The following is a 27439-nucleotide window of genomic DNA, read 5'->3' as shown; positions in this document are numbered from 1 at the left end:
TGGGGATTCATCCTTTCTTTCTTTTTTTTTTTTTTTTTTTTTTTTTTTTTTTTTTTTTTACAGCTTTATAAACATATATTTTTATCCCCAGGGGTACAGGTCTGCGAATCGCCAGGTTTACACACTTCACAACACTCACCATAGCACATACCCTCCCCGATATCCATAACCCCACCCCCTCTCCCAACCCCCTCCCCCCATCAACCCTCAGTTTGTTTTGTGAGATTAAGAGTCACTTATGGTTTGTCTCCCTCCCAATCCCATCTTGTTTCATTTACTCTTCTCCTACCCCCTCGACCCCCCATGTTGCATCTCCTCTCCCTCATATCAGGGAGATCATATGATAGTTGTCTTTCTCCGATTGACTTATTTCGCTAAGCATGATACCCTCTAGTTCCATCCACGTCGTTGCAAATGGCAAGATTTCATTTCTTTTGATGGCTGCATAGTATTCCATTGTGTATATATACCACATCTTCTTTATCCATTCGTCTGTAGATGGACATCTAGGTTCCTTCCATAGTTTGGCTATTGTAGACATTGCTGCTATAAACATTCGGGTGCACGTGCCCCTTCGGATCACTATGTTTGTATCTTTAGGGTAAATACCCAGCAGTGCAATTGCTGGGTCATAGGGTAGTTCTATTTTCAACATTTTGAGGAACCTCCATGCTGTTTTCCAGAGTGGTTGCACCAGCTTGCATTCCCACCAACAGTGTAGGAGGGTTCCCCTTTCTCCGCATCCTCGCCAGCATCTGTCATTTCCTGACTTGTTAATTTTAGCCATTCTGACTGGTGTGAGGTGATATCTCATAGTGGTTTTGATTTGTATTTCCCTGATGCCGAGTGATATGGAGCACTTTTTCATGTGTCTGTTGGCCATCTGGATGTCTTCTTTGCAGAAATGTCTGTTCATGTCCTCTGCCCATTTCTTGATTGGATTATTTGTTCTTTGGGTGTTGAGTTTGCTAAGTTCTTTATAGATTTTGGACACTAGCCCTTTATGTGATATGTCATTTGCAAATATCTTCTCCCATTCTGTCAGTTGTCTTTTGGTTTTGTTCACTGTTTCCTTTGCTGTGCAAAAGCTTTTGATCTTGATAAAATCCCAAAAGTTCATTTTTGCCCTTGCTTCCCTTGCCTTTGGTGATGTTCCTAGGAAGATGTTGCTGCGGCTGACGTCGAAGAGGTTGCTGCCTGTGTTTTCCTCGAGAATTTTGATGGATTCCTTTCTCACATTGAGATCCTTCATCCATTTTGAGTCTATTTTCGTGTGTGGTGTAAGGAAATGATCCAATTTCATTTTTCTGCATGTGGCTGTCCAATTTTCCCAACACCATTTATTGAAGAGGCTGTCTTTGTTCCATTGGACATTCTTTCCTGCTTTGTCGAAGATGAGTTGACCATAGAGTTGAGGGTCCATTTCTGGGCTCTCTATTCTGTTCCATTGATCTATGTGTCTGTTTTTGTGCCAGTACCATGCTGTCTTGATGATGACAGCTTTGTAATAGAGCTTGAAGTCCGGAATTGTGATGCCACCAACTTTGGCTTTCTTTTTCAATATTCCTTTGGCTATTCGGGGTCTTTTCTGGTTCCATATAAATTTTAGGATTATTTGTTCCATTTCTTTGAAAAAAATGGATGGTATTTTGATAGGAATTGCATTAAATGTGTAGATTGCTTTAGGTAGCATAGACATTTTCACAATATTTATTCTTCCAATCCAGGAGCATGGAACATTTTTCCATTTCTTTGTGTCTTCCTCAATTTCTTTCATGAGTACTTTATAGTTTTCTGAGTATAGATTCTTAGTCTCTTTGGTTAGGTTTATTCCTAGGTATCTTATAGTTTTGGGTGCAATTGTAAATGGGATGGACTCCTTAATTTCTCTTTCTTCTGTCTTGTTGTTGGTGTAGAGAAATGCAACTGATTTCTGTGCATTGATTTTATATCCTGACACTTTACTGAATTCCTGTACAAGTTCTAGCAATTTTGGAGTGGAGTCTTTTGGGTTTTCCACATAGAGTATCATATCATCTGCGAAGAGTGATAGTTTGACTTCTTCTTTGCCGATTTGGATGCCTTTAATTTCCTTTTGTTGTCTGATTGCTGAGGCTAGGACTTCTAGTACTATGTTGAATAGCAGTGGTGATAACGGACATCCCTGCCGTGTTCCTGACCTTAGCGGAAAAGCTTTCAGTTTTTCTCCATTGAGAATGATATTTGCAGTGGGTTTTTCATAGATGGCTTTGATAATATTGAGGTATGTGCCGTCTATCCCTACACTTTGAAGAGTTTTGATCAGGAAGGGATGCTGTACTTTGTCAAATGCTTTTTCAGCATCTATGGAGAGTATCATATGGTTCTTGTTCTTTCTTTTATTAATGTGTTGTATCACATTGATTGATTTGCGGATGTTGAACCAGCCTTGCAGCCCTGGAATAAATCCCACTTGGTCGTGGTGAATAATCCTTTTAACGTACTGTTGAATCCTATTGGCTAGTATTTTGGCGAGAATTTTTGCATCTGTGTTCATCAAGGATATTGGTCTGTAGTTCTCTTTTTTGTTGGGATCCTTGTCTGGTTTTGGGATCAAGGTGATGCTGGCCTCATAAAATGAGTTTGGAAGTTTTCCTTCTATTGCTATTTTTTGGAACAGTTTCAGGAGAATAGGAATTAGTTCTTCTTTAAATGTTTGGTAGAATTCCCCCGGGAAGCCGTCTGGCCCTGGGCTTTTGTTTGTTTGGAGATTTTTGATGACTGTTTCAATCTCCTTACTGGTTATGGGTCTGTTCAGGCTTTCTATTTCTTCCTGGTTCAGTTGTGGTAGTTTATATGTCTCTAGGAATGCATCCATTTCTTCCAGATTGTCAAATTTGTTGGCGTAGAGTTGCTCATAGTATGTTCTTATAATTGTCTGTATTTCTTTGGTGTTTGTTGTGATCTCTCCTCTTTCATTCATGATTTTATTGATTTGGGTCCTCTCTCTTTTCTTTTTGATAAGTCTGGCCAGGGGTTTATCAATCTTATTAATTCTTTCAAAGAACCAGCTCCTAGTTTCGTTGATTTGTTCTATTGTTTTTTTGGTTTCTATTTCATTGATTTCTGCTCTGATCTTTATGATTTCTCTTCTCCTGCTGGGTTTAGGGTTTCTTTCTTGTTCTTTCTCCAGCTCCTTTAGGTGTAGGGTTAGGTTGTGTACCTGAGACCTTTCTTGTTTCTTGAGAAAGGCTTGTACCGCTATATATTTTCCTCTCAGGACTGCCTTTGTTGTGTCCCACAGATTCTGAACTGTTGTGTTTTCATTATCATTTGTTTCCATAATTTTTTTCAATTCTTCTTTGATTTCCTGGTTGACCCATTCATTCTTTAGAAGGATGCTGTTTAGTCTCCATGTATTTGGGTTCTTTCCAAATTTCCTCTTGTTATTGAGTTCTAGCTTTAGAGCATTGTGGTCTGAAAATATGCAGGGAATGATCCCAATCTTTTGATACCGGTTGAGACTTGATTTAGGACCAAGAATGTGATCTATTCTGGAGAACGTTCCATGTGCACTCGAGAAGAATGTGTATTCTGTTGCTTTGGGATGAAATGTTCTGAATATATCTGTGATGTCCATCTGGTCCAGTGTGTCATTTAAGGCCTTGATTTCCTTGTTGATCTTTTGCTTGGATGATCTGTCCATTTCAGTGAGGGGAGTGTTAAAATCCCCTACTATTATTGTATTCTTGTCGATGTGTTTCTTTGATTTTGTTATTAATTGGTTTATATAGTTGGCTGCTCCCACGTTAGGGGCATAGATATTTAAAATTGTTAGATCTTCTTGTTGGACAGTTCCTTTGAGTATGATATAGTGTCCTTCCTCATCTCTTATTATAATCTTTGGCTTAAAATCTAATTGATCTGATATAAGGATTGCCACTCCTGCTTTCTTCTGATGTCCATTAGCATGGTAAATTCTTTTCCACCCCCTCACTTTAAACCTGGAGGTGTCTTCGGGTGTAAGATGAGTTTCTTGTAGGCAACATATAGATGGGTTTTGTTTTTTTATCCATTCTGATACCCTGTGTCTTTTGATTGGGGCATTTAGCCCATTAACATTCAGGGTAAGTATTGAGAGATATGAATTTAGTGCCATTGTATTGCCTGTAAGGTGACTGTTATTGTATATTGTCTCTGTTTCTTTCTGATCTACTACTTTGAGGGTCTCTCTTTGCTTAGAGGACCCCTTTCAATATTTCCTGTAGAGCTGGTTTGGTATTTGCAAATTCTTTCAGTTTTTGTTTGTCCTGGAAGCTTTTAATCTCTCCGTCTATTTTCAATGATAGCCTAGCTGGATATAGTATTCTTGGCTGCATGTTTTTCTCATTTAGTACTCTGAATATATCATGCCAGCTCTTTCTGGCCTGCCAGGTCTCTGTGGATAAGTCTGCTGCCAATCTAATATTTTTACCATTGTACGTTACAGACTTCTTTTCCCGGGCTGCTTTCAGGATCTTTTCTTTGTCACTAAGACTTGTCAATTTTACTATTAGGTGACGGGGTGTAGACCTATTCTTATTGATTTTGAGGGGGCTTCTCTGAACCTCCTGGATTTTGATGCTTGTTCCCTTTGCCATATTGGGGAAATTCTCTCCAATAATTCTCTCCAATATACCTTCTGCTCCCCTCTCTGTTTCCTCTTCTTCTGGAATCCCAATGATTCTAATGTTGTTTCGTCTTATGGTGTCACTTATCTCTCGAAGTCTCCCCTCGTGGTCCAGTAGCTGTTTGTCCCTCTTTTGCTCAGCTTCTTTATTCTCTGTCATTTGGTCTTCTATATCGCTAATTCTTTCTTCTGCCTCATTTATCCTAGCAGTGAGAGCCTCCATTTTTGATTGCACCTCATTAATAGCTTTTTTGATTTCAACTTGGTTCGATTTTAGTTCTTTTATTTCTCCAGAAAGGGCTTTTATATCTCCCGAGAGGGTTGCTTTAATATCTTCCATGCCTTTTTCAAGCCCGGCTAGAACCTTGAGAATCATCATTCTGAACTCTATATCTGACATATTACCAATGTCTGTATTGATTAGGTCCCTAGCCTTTGGTACTGCCTCTTGTTCTTTTTTTGGTTGTGAATTTTTCCGCCTTGTCATTTTGTCCAGATAAGAGTTTATGAAGGAGCAAGTAAAATACTAAAAGGGTGGCAACAACCCCAGGAAAATATGCTTTAGCCAAATCAGAAGAGATCCTGAATTGTGAGGGGGGAGAAAGGGGATAAAAAGGGGCTCAGAAAGAAAGAAAAAAAAAAGAAAGAAAAAAAAAAAGAAAAAAACTATTAAAAAAAAGAAAGCCGATAAAGAAATAAATATAAAAAGAGGAAAAAATATATATATATTAGATAAATTATTTAAAAAACGTTAAAAAAAAGAAAATGGTAAAAGTTAAAAAAAATTTAGCAGAAGAAGAGAAAAAGAAAAAAAAATTGAAAAAGAAAAAAAAAAAAATTAAATTAACTGCAAGGCTAAAAAATCATGGGGAGAAAGCCATGAGTTCCGTGCTTTGCTTTCTTCTCCTCTGGAATTCCGCCGTTCTCCTTGGTAGGTGAACTTGGTCCTGGCTGGGTTTCCCGTAGATCTTCTGGGGGAGGGGCCCGTTGTAGTGATTCTCAAGCGTCTTTGCCCCAGGCGGAGTTGCACCGCCCTTACCCGGGGCCGCGCTGAGTCATCCGCTCGGGTTCGCTTTCGGGAGCTTTTGTTCCCTGAGCGCTTTCCGTAGAGTCCGGAGGACGGGAATAAAGATGGCGGCCTCCCGGTCTCTGGCCCGGAGGAGCCGAGAGCCCGGGGCCCCACTCCTCAGTGCGCCCTCAGAGAACAGTGCCAAATGACTCTCGTCACCCTGGCCTCCGGCCGCGCTCCGAGCTGACCGAGCCTGCGACCGGCTCAAGGCAACCCCGAGCTGAGAGTCACTCCTCGGCTCTGTCTCTGCAGCCGGCTTCCCCGTTCTAATACCGGTAAGCTCTGCGACACTGAGACACCCCCGATCCTTCTGCGACCCTGCGGGACCTGAGGCCGCGCTTACCCCGCCTGGGCTTCACCCCAGTTAAGCCTCTGGAGCGATGTCCCTCAGCAGAACAGACTTTTAAAAGTCCTGATTTTGCTCCGTTGCTCCGCCGCTCGCCGGGAGCCGGCCCCTCCCCCCGCGGTCTATCTTCCCATCGCTTTGGATTCACTTCTCCGCCAGTCCTACCTTGCAGAAAGTGGTTGATTTTCTGTTTCTGGAATTGCTGTTCTTCTTCTCTTCAATCTCCCGTTGGATTTGTAGGTGTTTGCAATCTTTAGATAAGCTATTTAGCTGATCTCCCGCTACCCGAAGTAGTCTCAGCCTGCTACTTCTCCGCCATCTTGACACGCATTTTCTGTCACCTCTCTTAATTTGATGATTATTGTTTCACTATCTGGTAAAAGATTTTCTCTGTGCTCTTTGAAACTGTAATTGTAAGATCTGTTTTCTTCATATAAATACTTTTATAGTACTCTGTTTATAAGCAGTTGCCACCTCTCAACCCTGTTCTTCCTAATATGTAACAAATTCTAATTAAACATTAAGATATGTAGCTTTTTAATAAATATATATGGCCAACAATAACAAAACAAACAATGGAATCAACAAAGTGCATGATTTTTGTTAATTTTTTAATGTACTCTAATAATACACAAGTATTTTATTTTGTGTTTCTTCATTTTAAAAAATATGTAGTAAGCGAGATTTTTCTCTCCCTTTTTTAACATGAAAAATTAACCTTGTAGGATTCATAAATTATTCCGGATTAGGAGTAGGTGCATGCATAGTAATCTGTTATTTCCTTAGTTTCTTCAGCTTCGTGGTATGATTATCCTATGGTCTCATCAAAGTAAAAAACCAAGGGAAAATTCAAGCAGAACATTTAGAAAAGAAATTGATTTTTCTTTCTTGGCAATATTCTAGAGACCTCTGTGAACTCTTGTAGTTTAAATGTGGTTCATGTTCTACTATAGTCTTCCTGGGACTCTTAGTTTCCTATTTATTGGTTGCCTTCTTTCCTGTTCCATCTCTTTCTCTTACCTAGTGTACATCTTTATTTGGCAGTACAGATTCCAGTAATTACATGAGTGAATGGGAGGGTCGTACTTAATTACTTAAAATGTCTTACCCTGTTCTAACACTTGATTGGGAGCTTAAGTGTTTGAGTTCTGGTTTGGGAATTATTTTCCTTCAGAATTCTGAAGGTATTGCTGTTTTGTCCTTGTTGTAGTTAAGAAGATGCTTTTCTGGGGCGCCTGGGTGGCTCAGTGGGTTAAGCCACTGCCTTCGGCTCAGGTCATGATCCCAGGTCCTGGGTTCAAGCCCCGCATCGGGGGGGGGGGGGGGGGGTGCTCGGCAGGGAGCCTGCTTCCTCCTCTCCCTCTGCCTGCCTCTCTGCCTACTTGTGATTTCTCTCTGTCAAATAAATAAATAAAATCTTTAAAAAAAAAAAAGATGCTTTTCTAATTCAGGATTCTGGTCTCCTGCTGGGGTGAGGAGGTTATGGTAGTTTGCTAGTCTTCCTAGGGTATCGAAGAGTCCTGGGGGCCAGTCACACTTATTCTAAACTTTCAGCCAATCCTACAGCTTTCAGTTCTGAAACTTTGGGATACCAGTTCCTTCTAAGTCTCCTGCCTTACTGGTTTGGGTGACTACATCTCAAGGGGTTTTCTGCAGGGACTTGAATTCTGATTCTTCCATCTGTTTCTATCCTTTATTCTCTTGCCTTTTTTCCCATTGAGAATCATTAAGACTAAAATTAAGAAGGATAACTTGTTAAAGCCTGTTGATTGAGTATAGTGTCCTTAACTGTGTTAAATAATGCAAAGTCTCCATTTAACTAACCTGGTCCAAAGTTTTATAGTACACATATACAACCCAAGAAACAGTCTATTAGGCAGACTAATTCTTCTAGCCCCTTTTTACCTGTTATGCTTTAATTTTTTAACTTGACAGATATTTAATAAATTTTTTTTGCGCCTAGCATAGGGTGAGGCATATTAAAAAGAGATTCTTGCTTCAACCATTGCAGTATCTCTTTTTTAGGAAATAAGTTGGATGATACAAGGTTATATACAATTAAATAACAGGCAGTAGTGCTTCAGATGAAGAAAAGGTTATTGGGAACAGAATATTCAAACTTTTTATTCATATTGTAAGTGACACTAGGAACCTGAGTCTTAACAAGAAATCATTTGAATTTATATTGAGAAATTATTCTACATTTCCCAGGAATTGTATAAAGACTTTTTCATGTAAATGCTGCCATCAGGTCATCCCTATACCTGAAGTTAGAAAGACTCTTGGATACATTTTAACCAGTTGTGAATGCTTTCCAACATACTTTTCTACTGCAGCGCCATTTCTACTTTTATCTTGAACACGGAGAAACAGTTTTTATCCTGGGTATTTTGGTTTTCCATTTTTGGTTTCAGTTTTCCTGAGGTACACTAGGTGGCATATGGAGATTTGTTAGTCAAAGAATTGTGTACTACTTTTTGCTATAATCTGTATTTCTGTTAGTAATTTAATTTCTCCTATTTTGTAACCATTAGTTTGTGTTTATTTTATTGTTGGTTCATATAGGACTGTCAGTATTTGGAATTCAAGAAATTCATGCTCTTAATAAATTTTAAAAAATATTAGCAATGTAAATCTTTGTTTTATTGAATATTTACTCCTTATCAAAGTGGTCAATTATCAGTAATACTAACTCATGAAATCTTTCCAGGAAATGGTGAAACAGAAGGTGAAACGTCAGTTGACGAAACAGCAAAAATCAGCTATCAGACGTCGATTGCAAAAAGGAGAAGCAAATATATTTACAAAACAACGAAGAGAAAACATGCAAAATATTAAGTCAAGCTTAGAAGCAGCCAACTTTTGGGGAGAGTAATATATTTAAGATCTTAAATATTTTTCAGAAAGTTATTAGGATCCCCTTTGAAGCCACCTGTAGTCTTTTCTAGACCAAGACAGATAAATAGATAAATAAGCTCTCTTTCTCCTATTAATTTGATTCATTTAGTACGTGTCTTCCAAAGAATAATTACAGTAATTCTACTAAAGCAATCTAATTCTTCCAAGTATTTTAGGTGACTGGTTAATCTGCCAAAATTTGTTTTCCAAATAATCTTTATTAGGAATATCTGGGTATTTAAAAAAAAAAAACACTATTTTTGTTGTTTTTTGTTCTAACTACTTTGTGGGTTGTTTTGAGGACTACATAAGGTAACACACAGAAAGCACTTAGAACAATGCCTGGCACTTTATAAACATTCCTTAAAGTGTAGCTATTAGAATGAAATTGTAACGATGTTTATCTTTCTGCTGTTCTAATGATTTGGTTGCATTCCATTTAACCACTAGAAGAATTTAATGTAATCTATTTTTTTTTTAGTTTCCAGTATTAGGGATCAGCCACGTAATGCATAATTTTATTTTCTGCTTTTTAAATTGGTAATGCGGTCATGAGAACAAAAATTGCCATGGTCTCACCACAGTTTCCACATTTGCCAGTTTTTATGCAGGCCTAAGCAGAAGAGTTAGGTGTGTGAGGAGGTAGACAGGATGAGGAATGAAAACTTAGCTGGGTGGGTCCTAAACATTAAAGAATATTTGACATTAGCAAATACTTAGCACAGGAAAGAAAGAAAATACATAAGACATGGTTCCTCCCTCAAAGACTTTATGATCCACTGAGATGTGAAGATGAGTGCTAAAGTGTGTGTGCCTGGTGATGAATTCAAGTCTCCAACGTGTATCTAACCTGATGATGAATTCAAGTCTCCTCAACATTGCCCAGTGGACCAGAAGGGGCATCGCCTATGGTGAAAAATGGCCACTAGATGGCAGTGTCACTCCACAGTCACCTGGCCAACTATCCTAAAATTACTTGGAGCTGTGATAAAAATAACGGATTTATTTCCAAGAATGATAAAGACAGCAGATTCCCTTTCACCTTTGTAAAATTCATTCTACTATTTGCAAGATGTATCATCTAATAAATTACCTTTAATAATGGAGATGCAAGAAAATGTCTAATTCAATTCCTCTAAAAATTAACTTACACTAATTTTGGAAGTGTTTACCTAGCTTTGAATTTTAGGTGTGCCTTTAAAGCATTTACTAAATAAATCTATTTTAAAGCATTTTAATAGCATAAAATGGTGTTGAAGACAGCTTAATAGAACCATAGAACATTTATCTTGTAATACATACTATAGTTAGAATGTCAAAGGTAAACTGGGAATAAAACTATATGACTTCACCCTCAGTTTTACTGAGTTGATGGAGTCTACTTTTGGGTACCTACTACATAAAAAACATGCTGCTACTTAAGGAACATCGAAGGCAAGTAAACATAGCTCTTAATAGCCTGAGATTTCCTGTGGTTTTCAGAACAAATTAGTCAAATGCACGAATCTAAACAAATGACCCAGTGTGTAATCACGACAATTTCTAAAAGATGTTTTTGAGTAGCCATCAATTAGAAGTCAGTTTGCCTTATCAGCATGTAACCCTCATGTTTTAAAACACCCTCTGAATAGTGAGCAAAAATAAAATAGAAGTGCACTGCTAATACAGTCGAGACATGTACTGTGATTGCTATTAAAACACTTTTGAGTCTGGGAGTTCCAAATTTAAATACTGGTTCTACCATTTCCCAAACTTAAAGTGCCTTCTGTAGCCTGTCTAACCTCACTTTTTTGATTTGTGAAACAAGGACGTTTAATAGTGCCTGTCTTAGAGTTATTGTAAAAATTAAATAACACCTGTAAGGAGTGTAGCACAGTGCCTGATAACGTGCTGTATGTTAAGAAGTACTGCTCAAATGATTTCAGGTTACCAAAAGAAGAATTCCTGAGGAATCTTCCCTATTTCCAAGGTCATTGAATTTTAACCATGAACCTTTCAGTGTTGTTTTATCTAGATGCACAAATGCATTGCTTGTAGGCTTTCATCCTCTACTTGTTACTCCTATTAAATAAGTTTTTCCTACATGATAATGCAGTTTATACTTGTTTTAAATAACTGACATTGTTAGCCATTGGTCTGTTCTTTGGTGCATAGCTGGCTGTCTGTCTTTAAAAAGCTTTCTCCAGAACCCTGTAGATCTTTACAGGGTACTAAGCAGAAGATAATCCCTCTTTTAGTCATGTACGCAATAAATTTTAAGAAAAAAATGAAGAATTACCTAATTAAAGAACTTTCCACGTAAACCTGCTGCCTTAGAAGTTTATCAGACACTTCCACAATGTGGAGGGATGAGTTCCTCAGGTTCTCAGGGAAAGCACTACCCTGAGATAATAGATATTTTCAAGTCACATGCAATATTCTGGGTGGTTAAGGTTCACCATCTCCACTCTTCTTCATCTCTCTTCAGAACATCTCCATAGAGAGCATCAGACCATATCTTAGTTTGACCTTGATTTGCTGTATGAAGGTCTCAACCATCCTATGCAACTGTAGAAGGCTGGGAATGAGGTAAAGTTCATAATGGGACTTACACAGTTGTTTTATAACTGGGAGAGTGGAAATTACTCCAAAGTCTACAACACTTGGAGTGAGTGACTAATACTGTTATATTTTAAATATTTTTCTTTTACCTTAATATTATAAATAATGACATTAAAATTAGCATTCTATATACCATTTACAATCAGATTATTGTAGCTTAACTCATAAATAGGAGTATGCCTCGTAACACAAAAATATTACTTGGAATATTTGTCATGATATTATATGCTTCCATTAAAAAAGTAACCACTTGAAATGAATTGAGTCAAAAAAAATGCTTACTATAACTGCTGTGGATAGAGGTTTGGCTTACATGAGGAAAAAAAATAAAATGTTCAGATAAGTTTTGCAAATGCTTGATGTTGTCTAAAGATATTAGGGGAGTATACAGATTTTTAAAATAAAACTTTTGTTGACTGAAGGCCTCCGCTGTGTTTGGGGAGACAAAAATAAACATGCAACAATTACATGATGGTACAAAGTAGACTGTACTAAAGAGCCTGATATCATTGATCTCATGCCGAGGAACTTCAAAGACAGTGGATAAGTGAAAGGCTAGAGTAATTTCGAGAGTTGTGGGGAAGACGGATTTGTTTGAATAAGTAGACTGAAAAATACCTTACAAATAGGAAGTCATGCAAAAGACGAATATAATATGCTATAGTTGGGAAGGGGATATTAGGCAGCAAAGGACCAAATTAAAGATGATTTTGAAAATTTTTATGGAATTAACTCGATGTATTGCAAAAGGAGCAATTGTAGATTTTGAGTCCAGTAGTGATTTGATTTTAAAGGTGTTGGGAGGGTGCTTCGCTGGCTCAGTTGGTAGATATGCAAGTTTTATTTTTTTACAGATTTATTTATTTGAGAGAGAGAAAGCGTGCACACACATGCATACGTGAGGGCAGGCAGGGCGGGGGTGGGGGAACAGTGAGGGAGAGAGAAGCAGCCTCCCCACTGAGCAGGGAGCCTTGCAAGGCACAGGATCTATCCCAGGACCCTGGCATCAAGATCCTAAGCTGAAGGCAGACATTTAACTGAGGTATCCCAATCATGTGGCTCTTGATCTTAGGGTCATGAATTCAAGCCCCATGTTGGAGTTGATGTTATTTTAAAAGTTAAAAATTTAAAAATTTAAAAAATAATAAAGGGGAAGGGAGAACTAAGGGAACTTTGTCAATATTAGACAATTTTGGGGCGCCTGGGTGGCTCAGTGGGTTAAGCCTCTGCCTTCAGCTCAGGTCATGATCCCAGTGTCCTGGGATCGAGCCCCGCATCGGGCTCTCTGCTCCACAGGGAGCCTGCCTCTCTGCCTACTTGTGATCTCTGTCTGTCAAATAAATAAATATAATCTTTAAAAAAAATATATTAGACAATTTTTTGGAAGAAATCTAACAGAAGCTAAAATATTGCACAGTCAGCTTAAGTATTAAGGTTAAGAAAATCTGGGATAGAATCCTATTATACTAGAGGTATAGAGATTCTTGATTACCTTATTTTTATTTTAGAGGTGAGAAAGCATTTTTATTTGTAAAATTACTTGCCCAAAGTCACTTGGAGTAAATAGGGTTGGGAATGAGGGGGAGGAAAAGATGGAATTGATACATAACCAGAAAAGCAAAAGGTAGAAGAAGCAGAGTACTCAAGTGGTTTAGAACTGCAAAGTCACCAAGGTCCACAAGCTTTGACTCGTCTTCCTGGTATGGAGGTTTGAGAGGAGACAGTCCTATACAACCAGGACAAGGTTTTGAGTCCTATCCCCCACAAAATTTCTTCCCTTTTTAGAAAATGGTTTTTATTTGTTTTTTCCATGATAAACCTTTCATTTTTCTCACAGGTCCAAGAAAACCCATCTCAATAGACTGAAGCCCTGAGTGGAACACTTCTGGTTTATCATGGTGGGGTGGGAGGGGAGTAGGGTGGTAGGGTGGGGAGTAGTACTTTTTTCTTAGATCTCAAGGCTACTAAGGTACCTGGAGAAGATGAGAAGAATATATTATTCTCTAACTTGGTCTTGCTATAGTTTTCATTTTGTGGAAAAATGGGGCCCTTTCTATACAGTTTTCTATTTCCTTTAAACAAATTTTTGAAAATATTTCTTTTGTGTCAACAGGATGCATGCTAAGTGCAGTACTCTGGTAGTTAACTGTATAGGAAGTGAAATGGAAATTATAGTTTACAGTGTGAAATGGATGGGCGCAAGGCTTTTATCTTAATGTAAGCTATCCATAAATATAGCCTGAATTGAATTAAGAGTTTACTAATGATGCAATCTTTACAGAAACCTTCATCTAAAATATATGGAGCTATGAAATTACTGGCTTGCTTGAACCTAACATATCCATCAACGAATCTCAGGTTTAAGTTGTTTATTTACAACCGGTAAACATTCTTCCCAGGTTTGTTTTAATCTAATATTATTAATTTTTTTCATAGTCTAGGTTTTCATTTTACTTTGCTTATTACTGTTGCAAAGACTTAAACATCCCAAAGAACTCATACCCCCCAGAAATATGACTATCAAAAGAAAGGAAAAAAAGAGGTAGCTTTAGTTAGCCTATGTAAACATGTGTCCCATCCCTCAGCATGCCCTTCCTTTATACAACAAAGACTCAGCTGAAGTTCAGACACCTCTTTTAGAATCAATCTGATCACATAAAGTCACAACTTATATAAAGTTGGTTTTGTTTTTGTTTTAGCACCCAGCAAAATAAACTTCTGTCCCAGGCAGAAGGTGAGGGTTGGGGGGCATGGGAGATGGTTCCTTTGAGGAAATGTAAGGAGAGGGAGAAGAACCAATAATTAGATAACCCTATATGAGAGAAAATATAAAGTCCACTAGAAAAATTTACTCCATAAACAAAACATTAAGCTATTCTTTCCAAAATATATACTACGCTGGATATCAGCCAGCCACAGTTAAGGTAATGAGTTCAGTTTTCACAGAACATGTATCTAATGACCCAAGGGCTTGGCGTCATTGTCTCCAATCTTGTAAATGAACATTCAAATTCCCTCACCTTTAAGAATCTCTTGAGTTTATCCCGAAAATTTAACCTGTCAACTAGTAAAACCTCCTCTGGTGAGATCTTTGGCCTCCAAAGTATTTCTTAAAGAATCAATTCTGACTTTTCTTCCAAGGCCAAACACCAAGACAGGGCTGCATAATTGCTTACATAAAACAGTCAAGAAGGGGCGCCTGGATGGCTCAGTCAAGGCTTCAGCTCAGGTCATGATCTCAGGGGCCTGGGATTGAGCCCCAAATTGGGCTCCCTGGTCTGCTGGGAGCCTCCTTCTCCCTCTCCCTCTGCTGCTCCCCTTGCTTGTGGTCTCTCTCTCTCTGTAAAATAAAACCTTAAAAAAAAAATGTGAAGAAGGCATGGGAAGGTTCAAAAAAACAGGTATACTTTCATTGTGCTTTCTGGTTAAGAGTGTTGATTCTGAATGCCTGGACAACCTTAAAGAGCAGTTCACTAGCAGTTTTACCTGGGGGGGAAGGATATTATTTTTAAAAAGCATTTTTTGGAGGTGAACCATGAGAGACTATGGACTCTGAAAAACGATCTGAGAATTTTGAAGGGGTGGGGGGTGGGAGGTTGGGGGCACCAGGTGGTGGGTATTGTAGAGGGCACGGATTGCATGGAGCACTGGGTGTGGTGCAAAAATAATGAATACTGTTATGCTGAAAAAAATAAAAAAATTTAAAAAAAAAAGCATTTTTTGTAATATTGTATGAAAATGAGGAGATGTACATTTTTCTAACCTGTAAATGGGATATTAATTCTCTAATTATCTGTTCATTTAGTTAATTAAACAGATTAATACTTATTGATGATTTCCCAAATGTAGTGAAATATCAAGGTAAAAATGTCTGAGATAAAGTTATTTTATGTTACCTGTGTTTTTTGAATTTTGTCTGAAGTTGCTTTTCTAACTGACCTTCTCATAAATACCTTGAATCAAACATCTCATTGGTCCTTTCCCAGTTGAGAGTTTAAAAAGATGATGCTTAAAAAAAAAAAAAAGTTGATGCTAACCAGCCATTCATTCTTCCTACTAGTCTCTTCGGCTTTGTTTAGCTGACACTAAACCTTTAGTTATTGCCTCTGCAAAGTCAGTTTCTCCCTGGCCTTGCCCTTCTTCACCCTCCAACATACCCCTAGAGACAATCTTGCTCACAGCCCTGACCCTCTTTTGCCAATCCAGCTCTTAGGCCCTTCCACCTCCCTTCACCCAACTCCCATTGGAATCTGGAAGGAGCTGCTATCAGTCATTTCCCATTGTTTTTGTAGAGGGCATACTCTCTCTATTTAACTTTAATTCTTTTTCGTTTTATTTGCTTTATCTTAAATTGTAAATTTTTAAGAATCAAAACATTAGCAAGTAAGTGAAGAAATTATTTCAGGAAAGATAGTCTTCCTAAGTTTCAATCCATGTTTTCTCCGCCCCTCCGTCACTTGATTTCCTACAGATGAGTAGCTATGATTTGGCTCAGGCTCAGTTACTGCAGGCCTCTTCTTTGTGGAGTCTGCATGCCTGCCCACCTGAAATTTCACCCTCTTCACTACAGCCACACCTGCAGGCCCAGTCTCCTGGTTTACTGATTCCAGCCTCCTCCTCCAGGACAGAGCAGATCATGAAGTGGGGAGGCAAGGAGAAGAATAGAAAGGTTCTTTCCTGTTTTTAACTAAAGATGATACTTTGATACATTTATTATGTGTTTTAACATGATGGATGTTATTTCAATTGGTGACCCCCCCCACTTCCTTACCCCTTTTGTGCCTATAATGAGTCACTTAACAACAAAAATATTACTGGAATGATAAGAATGAATTTTCTTTTCCTGTTTCTAGACTTTTTTGTTGCATTGTGCATGAAATGGTGCAAAATATACCACCTTGATTTCTTACATTCTCAGAGTTCTGTACTCCCTGGGAGCTTAGTAAGTATGCTGTTGCCCTGAGCCTTCCTCTTTTACCATAGGGTAAAAGTTTTGAATACTAAATATGTCAGTTGGATGCCATTTCTCACTCTTCTGAGTAATACAGAATTTGTAAAGACATCATTTTGGTTTTCACTGTAGTCATCTACCCTTGTTTTAATACTTGAGTTTTTTTTATGGCCTATGACTACAGGTAGTTGAGGTTGACAGTGAAATCTAGCATGTGAACCATAGAGTCTGTATGAAATAGACATATTGCATAGGAGTTTCTTAAGCTTTGCCAACTCCATCAGGTACTTTCTACATCAAAGACAGAGAACCAGGAGAAGCTACTGAGTTGATTTTTTATGTCTTATCTCAGAACTCTAGGGTGAGAAGTCTTTATGGGTGGACAAGGAAAAATGTTTATCAGAGGATTTGGAAAACTTCTGCTGAAGCTTTGGACCTGAACTGAAAGAAGAAACTATACTATCCAACTGGAATGTTGTACAGTCCCCTTTCTATAATTCTTTTTTCATTTCTTAAAATATAACTCAGTAAAGATCATGATATTTTTATAGAATTATCTTTGCAAAGCTGTTTTGTGGTTCTCTAAGCAGACTCTTACAGTTTGCCTTCTTTAGAAAAATCTTGGGGAAGTTGAAGATTAACCTTAACAAACTCCTAGTTGGCATTAGTGATGAGTATCTTTGAATTGACCCTATTAATTTGTATCTCTCATTTGTTGAAGGGATTTTAGGTTTACTGTGGAATTTTAAGTGATCTATTTGAAGACCAGTCCAGCTTTTAGGAAATAAGTGTATTTTTCAGAAGGCTAGAAAATGTGTGATGATATTTGTGGTCATTTGTAATATAGCCACAGTATCATAGATGTTAAATCTGAACGAAAGCATCCGACTCAGCTCCCTAATTTTCTAGGGGGGCCAATGGTGAGGACACTGAGCCCAGAGATGAGTAACTTCTTCAAAGTCATAGAGGTAACAAAAATCAAATCCTAGATCTTACTAATATAAAATTCAGTGTTCTTTCCACCATACGACACAACCAAAATATTTTTATATACTGCTAGAATTAAATTTATGCCCATTAAAAAGTCCATTATTGATTGAAATCTGAGTATCAACCAATTTTTATATTATCAGTCTCATTTCTTTGAGAATTTCTGTTTCTCTAATGGGAACTTCCCTTAAATATCCTGGTTTCCAATTTAGCATGACACTGAAAGTACTTACGTTCATTTATATGTTGTGTCCAATCACTGTATAATAATAGGCATTTATCTAGTTTCTCTCTTAAATTTATAAACTCATGAATGGCAAGGATACTGATGATTTCTTATTCGGCTCAGCCCACATAAAGTACACTTTGGGACCCTAAATAAGTGTCTTAACATGAAGTGCTACTTCTTTCAAGTTCTTTCTTTAATAGTATCTGCACAATGGGGCAGCCCCATGTCTCTGTTGTGCGTAACATATACTGTTGGGGGCATTTAGTAAGTAATAGTCATTATGATAAGTATTATTAGTATAGCCCCATTTCTTCTGTTTCCTTTTATCAAGCCCACCCTTCTACCAACTAGCTGAAGAAGCCTATCACATGCAAAACATTTTACTTTTATATTGTCTTTAAAGAACTGTTTTCAGTTAATCATATACCACATAATTATGGAATCTGAAAATTGGAAAGAACATTGTAGGGCACTCTCTTGTGCCTACTCTGGAAAAATATTTTAAGTAAAAGAGTGGTCCTCAGCAAGTCTTCAGTAACTAACATAGGTCATAGCCATTAAAAGTCAGTTCTGGTATAAATCCTAATTACTGCAATGGAATCCCATGACTTCTATTTATGTCTCCTGTGGTAAAACTATTTAACCTTGTTGTGAGTGGTACGGGAATTAGAAAAAGGTACTAAAATCTGTTAAGATATTTTAGTAACTATAATCTTTAGAAAAAGACATATTTTGCTTATCCATAGAAGAAGTTATCATGAACTAAAAGGAAGTGAGTGATATCAGATTTCACTGAACTCAATCCTAGGAATGATTGCCTTGAAGAATTAATAGGATAACAAACATTCTCAGGCAAGCCAAAAGACAGTGCAAAGGTTTTACTTACTACTACCCTCAGAAGTTACTATAACTTGGGTGGAGGGGGGGTATTTTAAATTTGGTTCCCATAGAGACGCTCCGAATTCAAATACAAAGCATAATCTGGTCCCTGGCGCTATCCATAATCCTTTTTTTTTCTTTTTTTTTCATAATCTTTATAAGCACTTCTTTACCAAAGAATTTAGATTGTACTAATTCTTAACTAGAAATCCTGAGCTGGAAATTCCTTTGTTACTAAAGTAATTTCCTTGAGAAATAACCTTCTTGATTTTATACTGGGGACAGCACATTTGAAGGTGGGGGACCAAAAGAAATACCCAAGTCAGAAAGCCGTACACCATTCAGGCAGAATCTGGTTGGAGAGGAAATCTGGTCCCATGATTATCGAGCTTCCCCTGCTAGCCTGTAGGTGGGTGTGTTTAACAGAAAGAAGCAATGGGAACCAGTCTGTCAGCCAGCCTTTAGAGCTAATTAGCTCAGCCTACAACAAAGATAAGTGAGCCTGGGAGGAGGGCCCCCTGAGGGGTCTTTAGATTCTGGGAAATGTCTGATTGGCAGATGTTAAAAGGGATTCTTTGGTAATCCTGTGCATCAATGAGCTGCACAAATTCAGTCCAGGACTGCAAGAATTCAGGCATGAGGACACTGTGCAGCAGGCTCACACAGGCAGACCCAAGATGGACAGAACCTTGGAATCCCTGAGACACATCATTGCCCAAGTCTTGCCTCACAGAGACCCTGCTCTAGTCTTCAAAGACTGTAAGTACTGAAGGGGAAAAAGTTTTCTGAAAATAGTCCTAAACGTCTAGTCACATCCTATTTAAGTATGATTTCTCCTAAATCTCTGTAGTCGTGTGCTGTGGTCTAAGTGATATTTAACTTGTTCCTGACTTCAGTCAGGAGAATGATTTCATTTCACCTACGTGTATTAGTTGCTGGGTTATTTTGTCAGTGATACATCTTACTAACTGTTTGGAAGTCTTTCCTAAAATAAAGACTGTCCAGAGACTTAATGAACTCTTCCAGATGCTTTTATAAATAAAGAAAGGCTGATTGCTGCTGAGATTAAAGCTAAAAATAACTTAGATATGATAATAAATATTCTGTATTTGTTAACCTGTTTAATCCTCAAAACATATTAACTGTTAAATTAAGTATTGTGTTTGAAATTTTTTTTTTCAAACAAACATAAATAAATCACCAGTGAGCTTTTGAATTTTGGTAACAAATAATAACACTTTAATTAAAAGGCCAATAAAACTAGAGTATTCCCACCTCTGCAACATCTCCCCCTCAAAAAAAAAAAAAAAAAAAATCTGAACAGTTATGGCAAAGTTATTTCAAAATCTTTTCTTTAATGATTATGAAAAATAATTCAATCAAGCTCTCCAATCCTAGCAATACTATTAAACCATTTGTCATGTAACTTAGTTTCTGGAACCAATTTGATTTCCTGCTGCTGCAAAACAGACTATCTTCATGTTGTATCTTATCTACAGTGAGTTTCATATTACAAAGGGCTTCTGAAATAGAATTTTGCTATGAAACTGCCCAAAAGGTAAAATGCATATGGAATTTTTTTTTCTTCAATAAGTTACAGCTTTCTTTGTGAATCTTGTTATGTTTGTCTCCATCAAAACATCAGTGCTTTGAATTTTTGCTCTCTGATTGCTGAATAATGTTAGTTTCCAGATATCCTTTTAGTTTATATTTCTATTATTTGTGATGAAGACAAAAATGTTAGGCCATTTTTTTCTATAAAATTTTCTTCTTAGAAATTAAATTGTTACCAATGTGCCCTTCAATACCATATTTAAGTGCTTTATTTCCTTCCTTTCTTCCTATCTTCCTTTTTTCTGTCTTTTTAAATATTCTTTTCAAGAATATGTCAATAGCTATGCTAGACAAATAAAAATCACTCCTCCCCCATCTAACCTGGAGTCTATTCAGGTTTAGTGTGTTCCTTTAAGCAAAAAGGGAAGGAAAGAACGTCTTTCTCCTACAATGGCACTGAATTCACTAGTGAAGGGTGAAAGGGCTCTTGACCTGCTCAAAGCTTTGGATAAGTTGTATAGAACCAGGGGTCTTATGCTGCGGGTTTGGAGAGTGGAAGTAGTAAAAAGAAACAGAGGAGCAACTTTTCACTGAGTTTCTTGTGAATTTAAGAAGTTTAGTCTGTAATTATATGGTCACTTTTTAAGCTTAACTAAACCCCACCAATTGTTTACAGTTTAGCAGAGAGAATAAAATAGAAAAAGGGTTAAAATAAAACATACATTCTGTTCTATCATCCAGACCTTTGCGGGAACTCTCTTGTATGGAAAGATAAAGAAGTCTCCTATTTCATGTATCTCATTCATTAACATAGAACCTAAATGTAATTAGATAGCATTGCCTGCTTACCCTCAAATGGGTTGTACTCTGCAACTGCTTGCATGGCCTAAATAGGTATGAGTATTAAACTGCTGATGCTCTCCACTCAGGTGTTTCTAATCTGAAAAATGACTAAGTGAAAGTAAGCCAAATGGCAAATTTCTGTACCAGCACTTTTTATAACATTGAAACATCCAGCCACTCACCATCCTCATGGAATAAATGGGAACAGGCTTACTCATTTTCTGGGGCAGGACATCAAAAGTCTGCCTGGGGGTTATGCCATACCCTGGCAGCCTATCATGCACATGCCAGAGTTTAGCACGTGGACTCATTTTCTTTGCACACCCATAAGCTGCTGCCACCACACTCATCTTTTAACACAGCTTGTAAAAAGCTGCCATCGGCCCTGAATGGCATGTTCTGAGCAGCCTCCTCTCCTCCTAGTTACTTGTGGCCCTTTTTCCCCCACCCCAGTCCAGTGTCTTCCTGCCAGAAGGACAGAGCTAAGCACTTGAGTACATCACTGCCAAATCCTTAAGAAAAAATGCTACCTTGCTTTCTTGCAAGGTGAAAAGCCAGTCCAAGAATTTTTAAAACCCAGCTCAGTTGAACAAAGGAGCATTAACACACACACACACACACACTCTCTCTCTCTCTCTCTCTCTCTCTCTCTCTCTCTCTCTCTCAAAATGTTTTTCTTAATTTTCTATAAATGCAGGGACAGGTTTTTTCTCTCTTCATTCTTTGGAAACACATAATACAAGAGATAAATGATCATTTGATTTTTTTTTTCTTTTTGGCCTTCAGTGGCTTTTGATTTATTTAAAAACAAGCAATTGTAAATTGAATTTTCTCTTCAAGTTGGTCAGGAAAAGTACCCAGAGAGTTTTCTGGTCTGAGACTGATACACATGGGGATAGTTACATTCATTTAAGGAAATATTATTTAGCTGCTTTTCTCAGCCAAGGAGGCCCTCCAAGTGGCATTTTGCAATGCATTAAATCTCTCATTTGTTTTAGACAAGGTGTTCATCTGGCAATAGTTGCACCTTTTTTTTTTTTTCTTTAATGTTCTTTCCTGGAAGGAAATGAATTCCATAACAATTTTTTGCTTTTTTCCAGAACTATTTCACATTTCAAATAAAAAATAATGGAAAGACATTTTAAATAAAGTGGGCTCTCAATTTGAAATTTGCTCATCTAAGCTGATATTGGATTGTTCTCCACTGTGTAACTGTCTCAAATTTGTAACAAGTAGCGCTAGGAGTCTCCAAACCACCAGCCAGAATCTCTTTGCAGGGAAATTAAGGCATATCTCCATGTTGCCTTCCATTCCTGGCTTTGTTCAACGACCAGTTTCCTTTTGTTTGTCATATGTCACAACCAAAGATGAGCTATTCTAAAAGCAGCCCTTGTCAGCTCTTTTAAAATGTGTGTCTGAGCTTACTATTTGTTTGCCACTACTTGACAGTTCCTGGTGTGCTTTCTCAAAGGAAATCTACATGATTTCAAGATGCCTGCACTTTCAGATTCAACTCTGAATGTTAACTCTTCATATAACAAGAGTATAATATGCTTATCTGCCATCTTTGGGCTTGCTCTTTATCCATTCATAGTAATGCTAGGATATCAAGTCCTCATCATGTGATGACCGGCATTATGCTAGGAACATTTATTCACAACAAACCAGTAATGTAGGCATTATTGTTGTTTGTAAGTGAGGGAACTGAGTCTCCTGGAGGTTAAAGTGCCTTGCCTAAGTCCACACAGTTAATGAGTGATAGAGACAGAATTCAAATGCTATTCCAACTCTTCACCTTTAGCCACTAGACGATATTACCTCTCAGAAGTATTATATTACCTTGTCATTTGTGCTGTCATGGGAAAATGGGGGGTTGGGAGGGAGGGCAAATGAACTCTTCTGGGAATATGGAGGAAACTCATTAAATAAGCCCATCTGAACAGGAATGTGACAGGAGAGTCAGAGGGGAAGGGCATTTTTGAGGAGAAAGAAGAGCTTGTCCAAAGACATATCAGGCAATACAAAAACTGCATTGGGGAAGGTGGCGACAAGGCTATAAAATCAGGTGGTGCAGGCAACAGGGAGCCACTGGAGTTAACAGTGTTGTTAGATTATTTCTGCAAGTTTATGGCCTTATGTTGCATTGGAGGAAATATTAGATTGATATGTGTTCGAGGTACACTTCCTGATACTAAGGAAGAATCTCAGCTTTTTCAACAGCAGAAATTCCCTTGCCCTCTTGCCCAGCCACACAAGATGCAAAATCTGCAAATGTATACAGGCCTGTAGTGAGAAATCACTTTGACTAACTGAAAGCCAAAATCAAGGCAAACTTTCTTAAAACAGATTGTTAAAAAACAATCTTCAGGGGCGCCTGGGTGGCTCAGTGGGTTAAAGCCTCTGCCTTCGGCTCAGTTGGTGATCCCAGATCCTGGGATCGAGCCCCAAATCAGGCCCTCTGCTCAGCCAGAAACCTGCTTCCTTCCTCTCTCTCCACCTGCCTTTCTGCCTACTTGTGATCTCGGTCTGTCAGATAAATAAATAAAATCTTAAAAAAAAAAAAATCTTCATTGTCGTTACAGCCTTGAGATCTGTTGGTTTCCAGCATTGAATGACAAAGTGATGTTAGATTTCATTAATATGTTTTCCCAAATTTCATAATAAAAAAGTGAGAAGGAAACTTTACTAAACACTGCACAATTAGAAGTAAATTTCTCACATATTTGAGGTGCATTAACTTCCATTTGGGAAACATTTTTCTGCATGAAAGGTTTTATTTATATCAGGTAAATATTTCAAAAGGTACATTTTTACCCTTTGGAAAAATTGGACCAGACTATAAAGCTATTAAAAACATCTTAGTAATATGAATCTGGCTGTATGCAACCCAAGAGAGCAAAAATCCTCAAGAGTAAAGTGTTTTCTCCATCCCATGCTTTTTAGTGTAGTTATCTGAAATCTATAAATTTGATGATACATTTATGGTTTTTGCATTTCACAAAAAGGAATGGAGTAGGATGTGAGGGATGAAGGTACTTGTGCAGTAAAATCTCTACACATATTGCATTGCATTCCACCACGTAAAGTATGCCTCAAAGAATATGGTTAAGGGAAAAAAAAAAAAACCCTCTGCTGCTCACTAGCTTATTTTGCGTTAACAACATCATCTTAATTACAATAATTTGAATTCTGATAATTTTAGCATCTAAAGTGTGAGCTGAAGCCTACTCACATGCTGGTTTTACTTTATTACAGGATACAACTAGTTTTATTTTAATTATGCCAAGAGACAAATGCAGATTTTGGTTTCAGCCATTAGTGCCATAAGCACTGTTCTCTAATCCTTTATTCAGTATATATACATTTGGTAGATTTAAATACTGAAAGTCTCAGCCCCAGAGGAAAATTTTTCAAAATGGAGAAAAAAGGGGCACCTGGGTGGCTCAGTGGGTTGGGCCGCTGCCTTCGGCTCAGGTCATGATCTCAGGGTCCTGGGATCGAGTCCCGCATCGGGCTCTCTGCTCAGCAGGAAGCCTGCTTCCCTCTCTCTCTCTCTGCCTGTCTCTCTGTCTACTTGTGATCTCTCTCTGTCAAATAAATAAATAAAATCTTAAAAAAAAATGGAGAAAAAAAATCAGTGGCCTCTTGATCATTTAATGGCCATCTGTCCTAATACGTTTATTTTTTAATATATAAGTAAGATTTAACAAATAAACTACAATCAACATTCAACCTGTATCAAATCTAGTCCTTCTTCATGGTCTGCCATGTCATCTCACCATAGGCTTTTTTTTTTAACAGTTAAGATTTGTTAGCCTGATCTCAACTTTAACAACTTCTGAAACTCATGTGTTAAGTTACAGCCATAATAGGATACAGCTGCACAAGGGTGAGTTTCTAAGTCATGATTTTTCTGTTTAAATGATATGGTTTTACTGATTATGTGCTACAGATTGATTTAAGAAATGTAAGACAACTTTAGAAGCCTTTCATAAAAGAATCTTCTGTATTTAATACATTTCATATTGAAGTTTTAACCCCAAAGGCTCTTACTTCTTTTCCTCCATGTTCAAATGCTCATGTAAGTTTAGTCTGTCATGGTAGTTAAAACCATCTTATTTTAAAAGAAAAAGAAAACAAAAAGATTCTTATTGAAAGCTTAATATTGACGAAATAGTCAATTATTACACTCCCTGTAGTTCTCTATATTCTATGTTCTTTCTCTGGTGTCTGTGGAATGCTGTCTGAATTACGGTCTTTTTTTTTTTTTCCCCCTGCTGCGATGATAATCAGTTGATCCCTATTTTGACCTCATCCACTTAGGCAGCTGTGGGAACCCGTCATTTTGTCACCACTCCTTTGGCACTCATGGCCTATACTATGTAGTTTATATTTCTCTTGTGCATTATGAGTTACAGCTTTGCTGGCATGTTTTTGTCTACACCTAAGTTGGAAGTCCCAGGAGGGCAAAACCATATCTTGCACTTCCATCTGCCCTCCCACAGGGTCAGGCACCTAGCAGGTGCACAAAAGACATTTTTTGGTTCCTGAATAGTTGGTTTTCTCCCTCACAAAAAGGGAGAAAGATTTTTACTATTGCCAGATATTCTCCTTTACTGTAAAATAAACTGTACCTTCTAAAACATCATCACTGACCCCTTAATCACAGCTTAATTGCATGCAAGGTTAAACTGACAGCCAGATGGAACAGGATGGAGGAAGAAGGGGCTCTGGAAATAAACACAGCCACCTCAGACAACTTCCCCAGAGCACTGTCTTGGGTTGCCCATGGTAGAGGACCCTAAATCATTCCATACACCACAGTGGCACAGTAATTTAGATTGCCAGTCCTTATATTCATCTTCAGGGTCTAACCTCAACTGTGGGTAACTCAAAAGCCATGCACCATGCTCTTTAGAGCAAAACTCTATCTATCTTTGAACTTGTACATAAACCCTAGTTAGATAGCTATTGCAGAGTTGTGAAGGGTTTTCTTATGACTTTTCCTAGGGAGAGTACATTGTATGCCTAAAGCCACATTTGCATAGACTGACCATTTTAGCTAAACAGAATTTGTCAGCAAAGCAACCAGTGTTTGCTTTTATTTTTTTAATCTTTGATTAGTTACTTATAATCAGCAGTCCTACAAAGTCTCCTAAATACAGTGTAATGTCAGTGCCTGATGGAAAATGGGAGAGATATATTCTTTCTGATTGGTTAAATAGATTACATCAGGTTTTTATTTTATGTAGCTTTTGTGATTGGATGACATCATCTCAACACGGTGCATGTATAAACCACACATGGAAACTCAGGCATACTGATGCTGTTTAATTCTGGTATACTTAATGATCTTTTATTTTATTTTCATTTGTCTTTGTGATTCCTTCTTGCTCCTTCATATTCTCTCCCCTTTGCCCTCTTAAGAAAAATTATGCAGTACTTCCAAAGATATAAAAAAAAAGTCACTTTAATTTCCCCCAAAATGACTCAAAGTTCAGCAATTTTGAACTCTGAAGGTGAAAATTAAACGAAAAAGTATGGGATACTTTTTGCACATTTTGGACAGTCTCCCAAGAGGTTAACTTTGTAGAACAACCCAAAGGATCATAATTCCTTCAAGAAAAGTATTCAGGGAAGCACATGGGACCAGAGCAGAAGAAAAGAAAAAGCAAACAAAAGGAGAAACACACCAGCTTTCCAGCTTCTCAAAGAGCTAGGTGCTGACCCTGAAACATTTATACTAAAGGAGAGTTCCTCTCCTGGGAGTATAGCAAGACTCCAAGCTGTCTCAGTCCTGCAGTGTAGCTGTAGCTATCTTTGAAAGAGTATCTACACCTAAGAAAAAGAGGCCCAGATTCCTACAAGTTGTACCTGACCTGATACACAAGCTGTGTCAGCAAGATTCCATTAGCCTGATCAAAATCTCGCAGAACGTGAAGATAGTTATAAATGATTAGACAACTAGGTTTTTTGGTCGGTGTCCTGGAGTTTACCAAGCTAACAACAAGACCCAAAGATACTCTGTTTTACAACCCATTTGACACAAATCATAAATTGACATCACATCTTGAGCTTGCCCTTAAATTATTTATAGGGGGTCCTTTTTCTATTTAAAAAAACAAAAACAAAAAACAAAAAAAAAAACAACTAGGAAATCACATTTGGCAAGTTGTATATGATCAAATTGCTAGAATAGAAAATACTCATTAAGCTTATTTTAAAATGTCACCTGCTAAAGCTAATTTAATTAAAGATTATATTAAAATATTACATAACATAAATCTATCTGGTTGGAGGCAGAGAATCAATTTGAAAATATATTAATCATCTTGAAAGCCTTTTAATGATTTATCCTTAAATGGTAGCCTTTCCAATTTGTCTTTAACTGTTTGGCAAGGGGTATTTTACCCAGCTAGAATTTTTTCTCT

The 27439-nt window shown here is 37.6% G+C and overlaps 2 protein-coding genes across 4 annotated transcripts in view; both read left to right on the top strand.

Moving 5' to 3' along the window:
- Window positions 1-9052, top strand: part of RIOK2 (RIO kinase 2) — a 29679-nt gene extending 20627 nt beyond the window's left edge. Inside the window, exon 10 of the mRNA XM_047730282.1 lies at window positions 8774-9052. Coding sequence (XP_047586238.1) covers window positions 8774-8938 — 165 coding nt within the window. The 3' untranslated portion in view covers window positions 8939-9052. The remainder of the gene's footprint in view (window positions 1-8773) is intronic.
- A 1227-nt stretch (window positions 9053-10279) lies between these two features.
- LOC125100249 (protein limb expression 1 homolog) overlaps window positions 10280-27439 on the top strand; it is a 58765-nt gene continuing 41605 nt past the window's right edge. Inside the window, exons 1-3 of one of the 3 annotated variants that reach the window (XM_047730284.1) lie at window positions 15281-16990; window positions 17423-17481; window positions 19225-19370. In XM_047730284.1, the coding sequence (XP_047586240.1) occupies window positions 19289-19370 (82 nt within the window). In that variant the 5' untranslated portion in view covers window positions 15281-16990; window positions 17423-17481; window positions 19225-19288. Of the gene's footprint in view, window positions 11530-15280; window positions 16991-17422; window positions 17482-19224; window positions 19371-24809; window positions 24898-27439 lie in introns of those variants that run through there. The other 2 variants (XM_047730287.1, XM_047730286.1) reach the window with 2 other exon arrangements.

This window comes from Lutra lutra, chromosome 5, assembly GCF_902655055.1.
Source record: "Lutra lutra chromosome 5, mLutLut1.2, whole genome shotgun sequence".
Taxonomy (NCBI): Eukaryota; Metazoa; Chordata; class Mammalia; order Carnivora; family Mustelidae; genus Lutra; species Lutra lutra.
The sequence above is the reverse complement of the archived record's forward strand: the minus strand, read 5'-3'. Positions and strand labels throughout refer to the sequence as shown.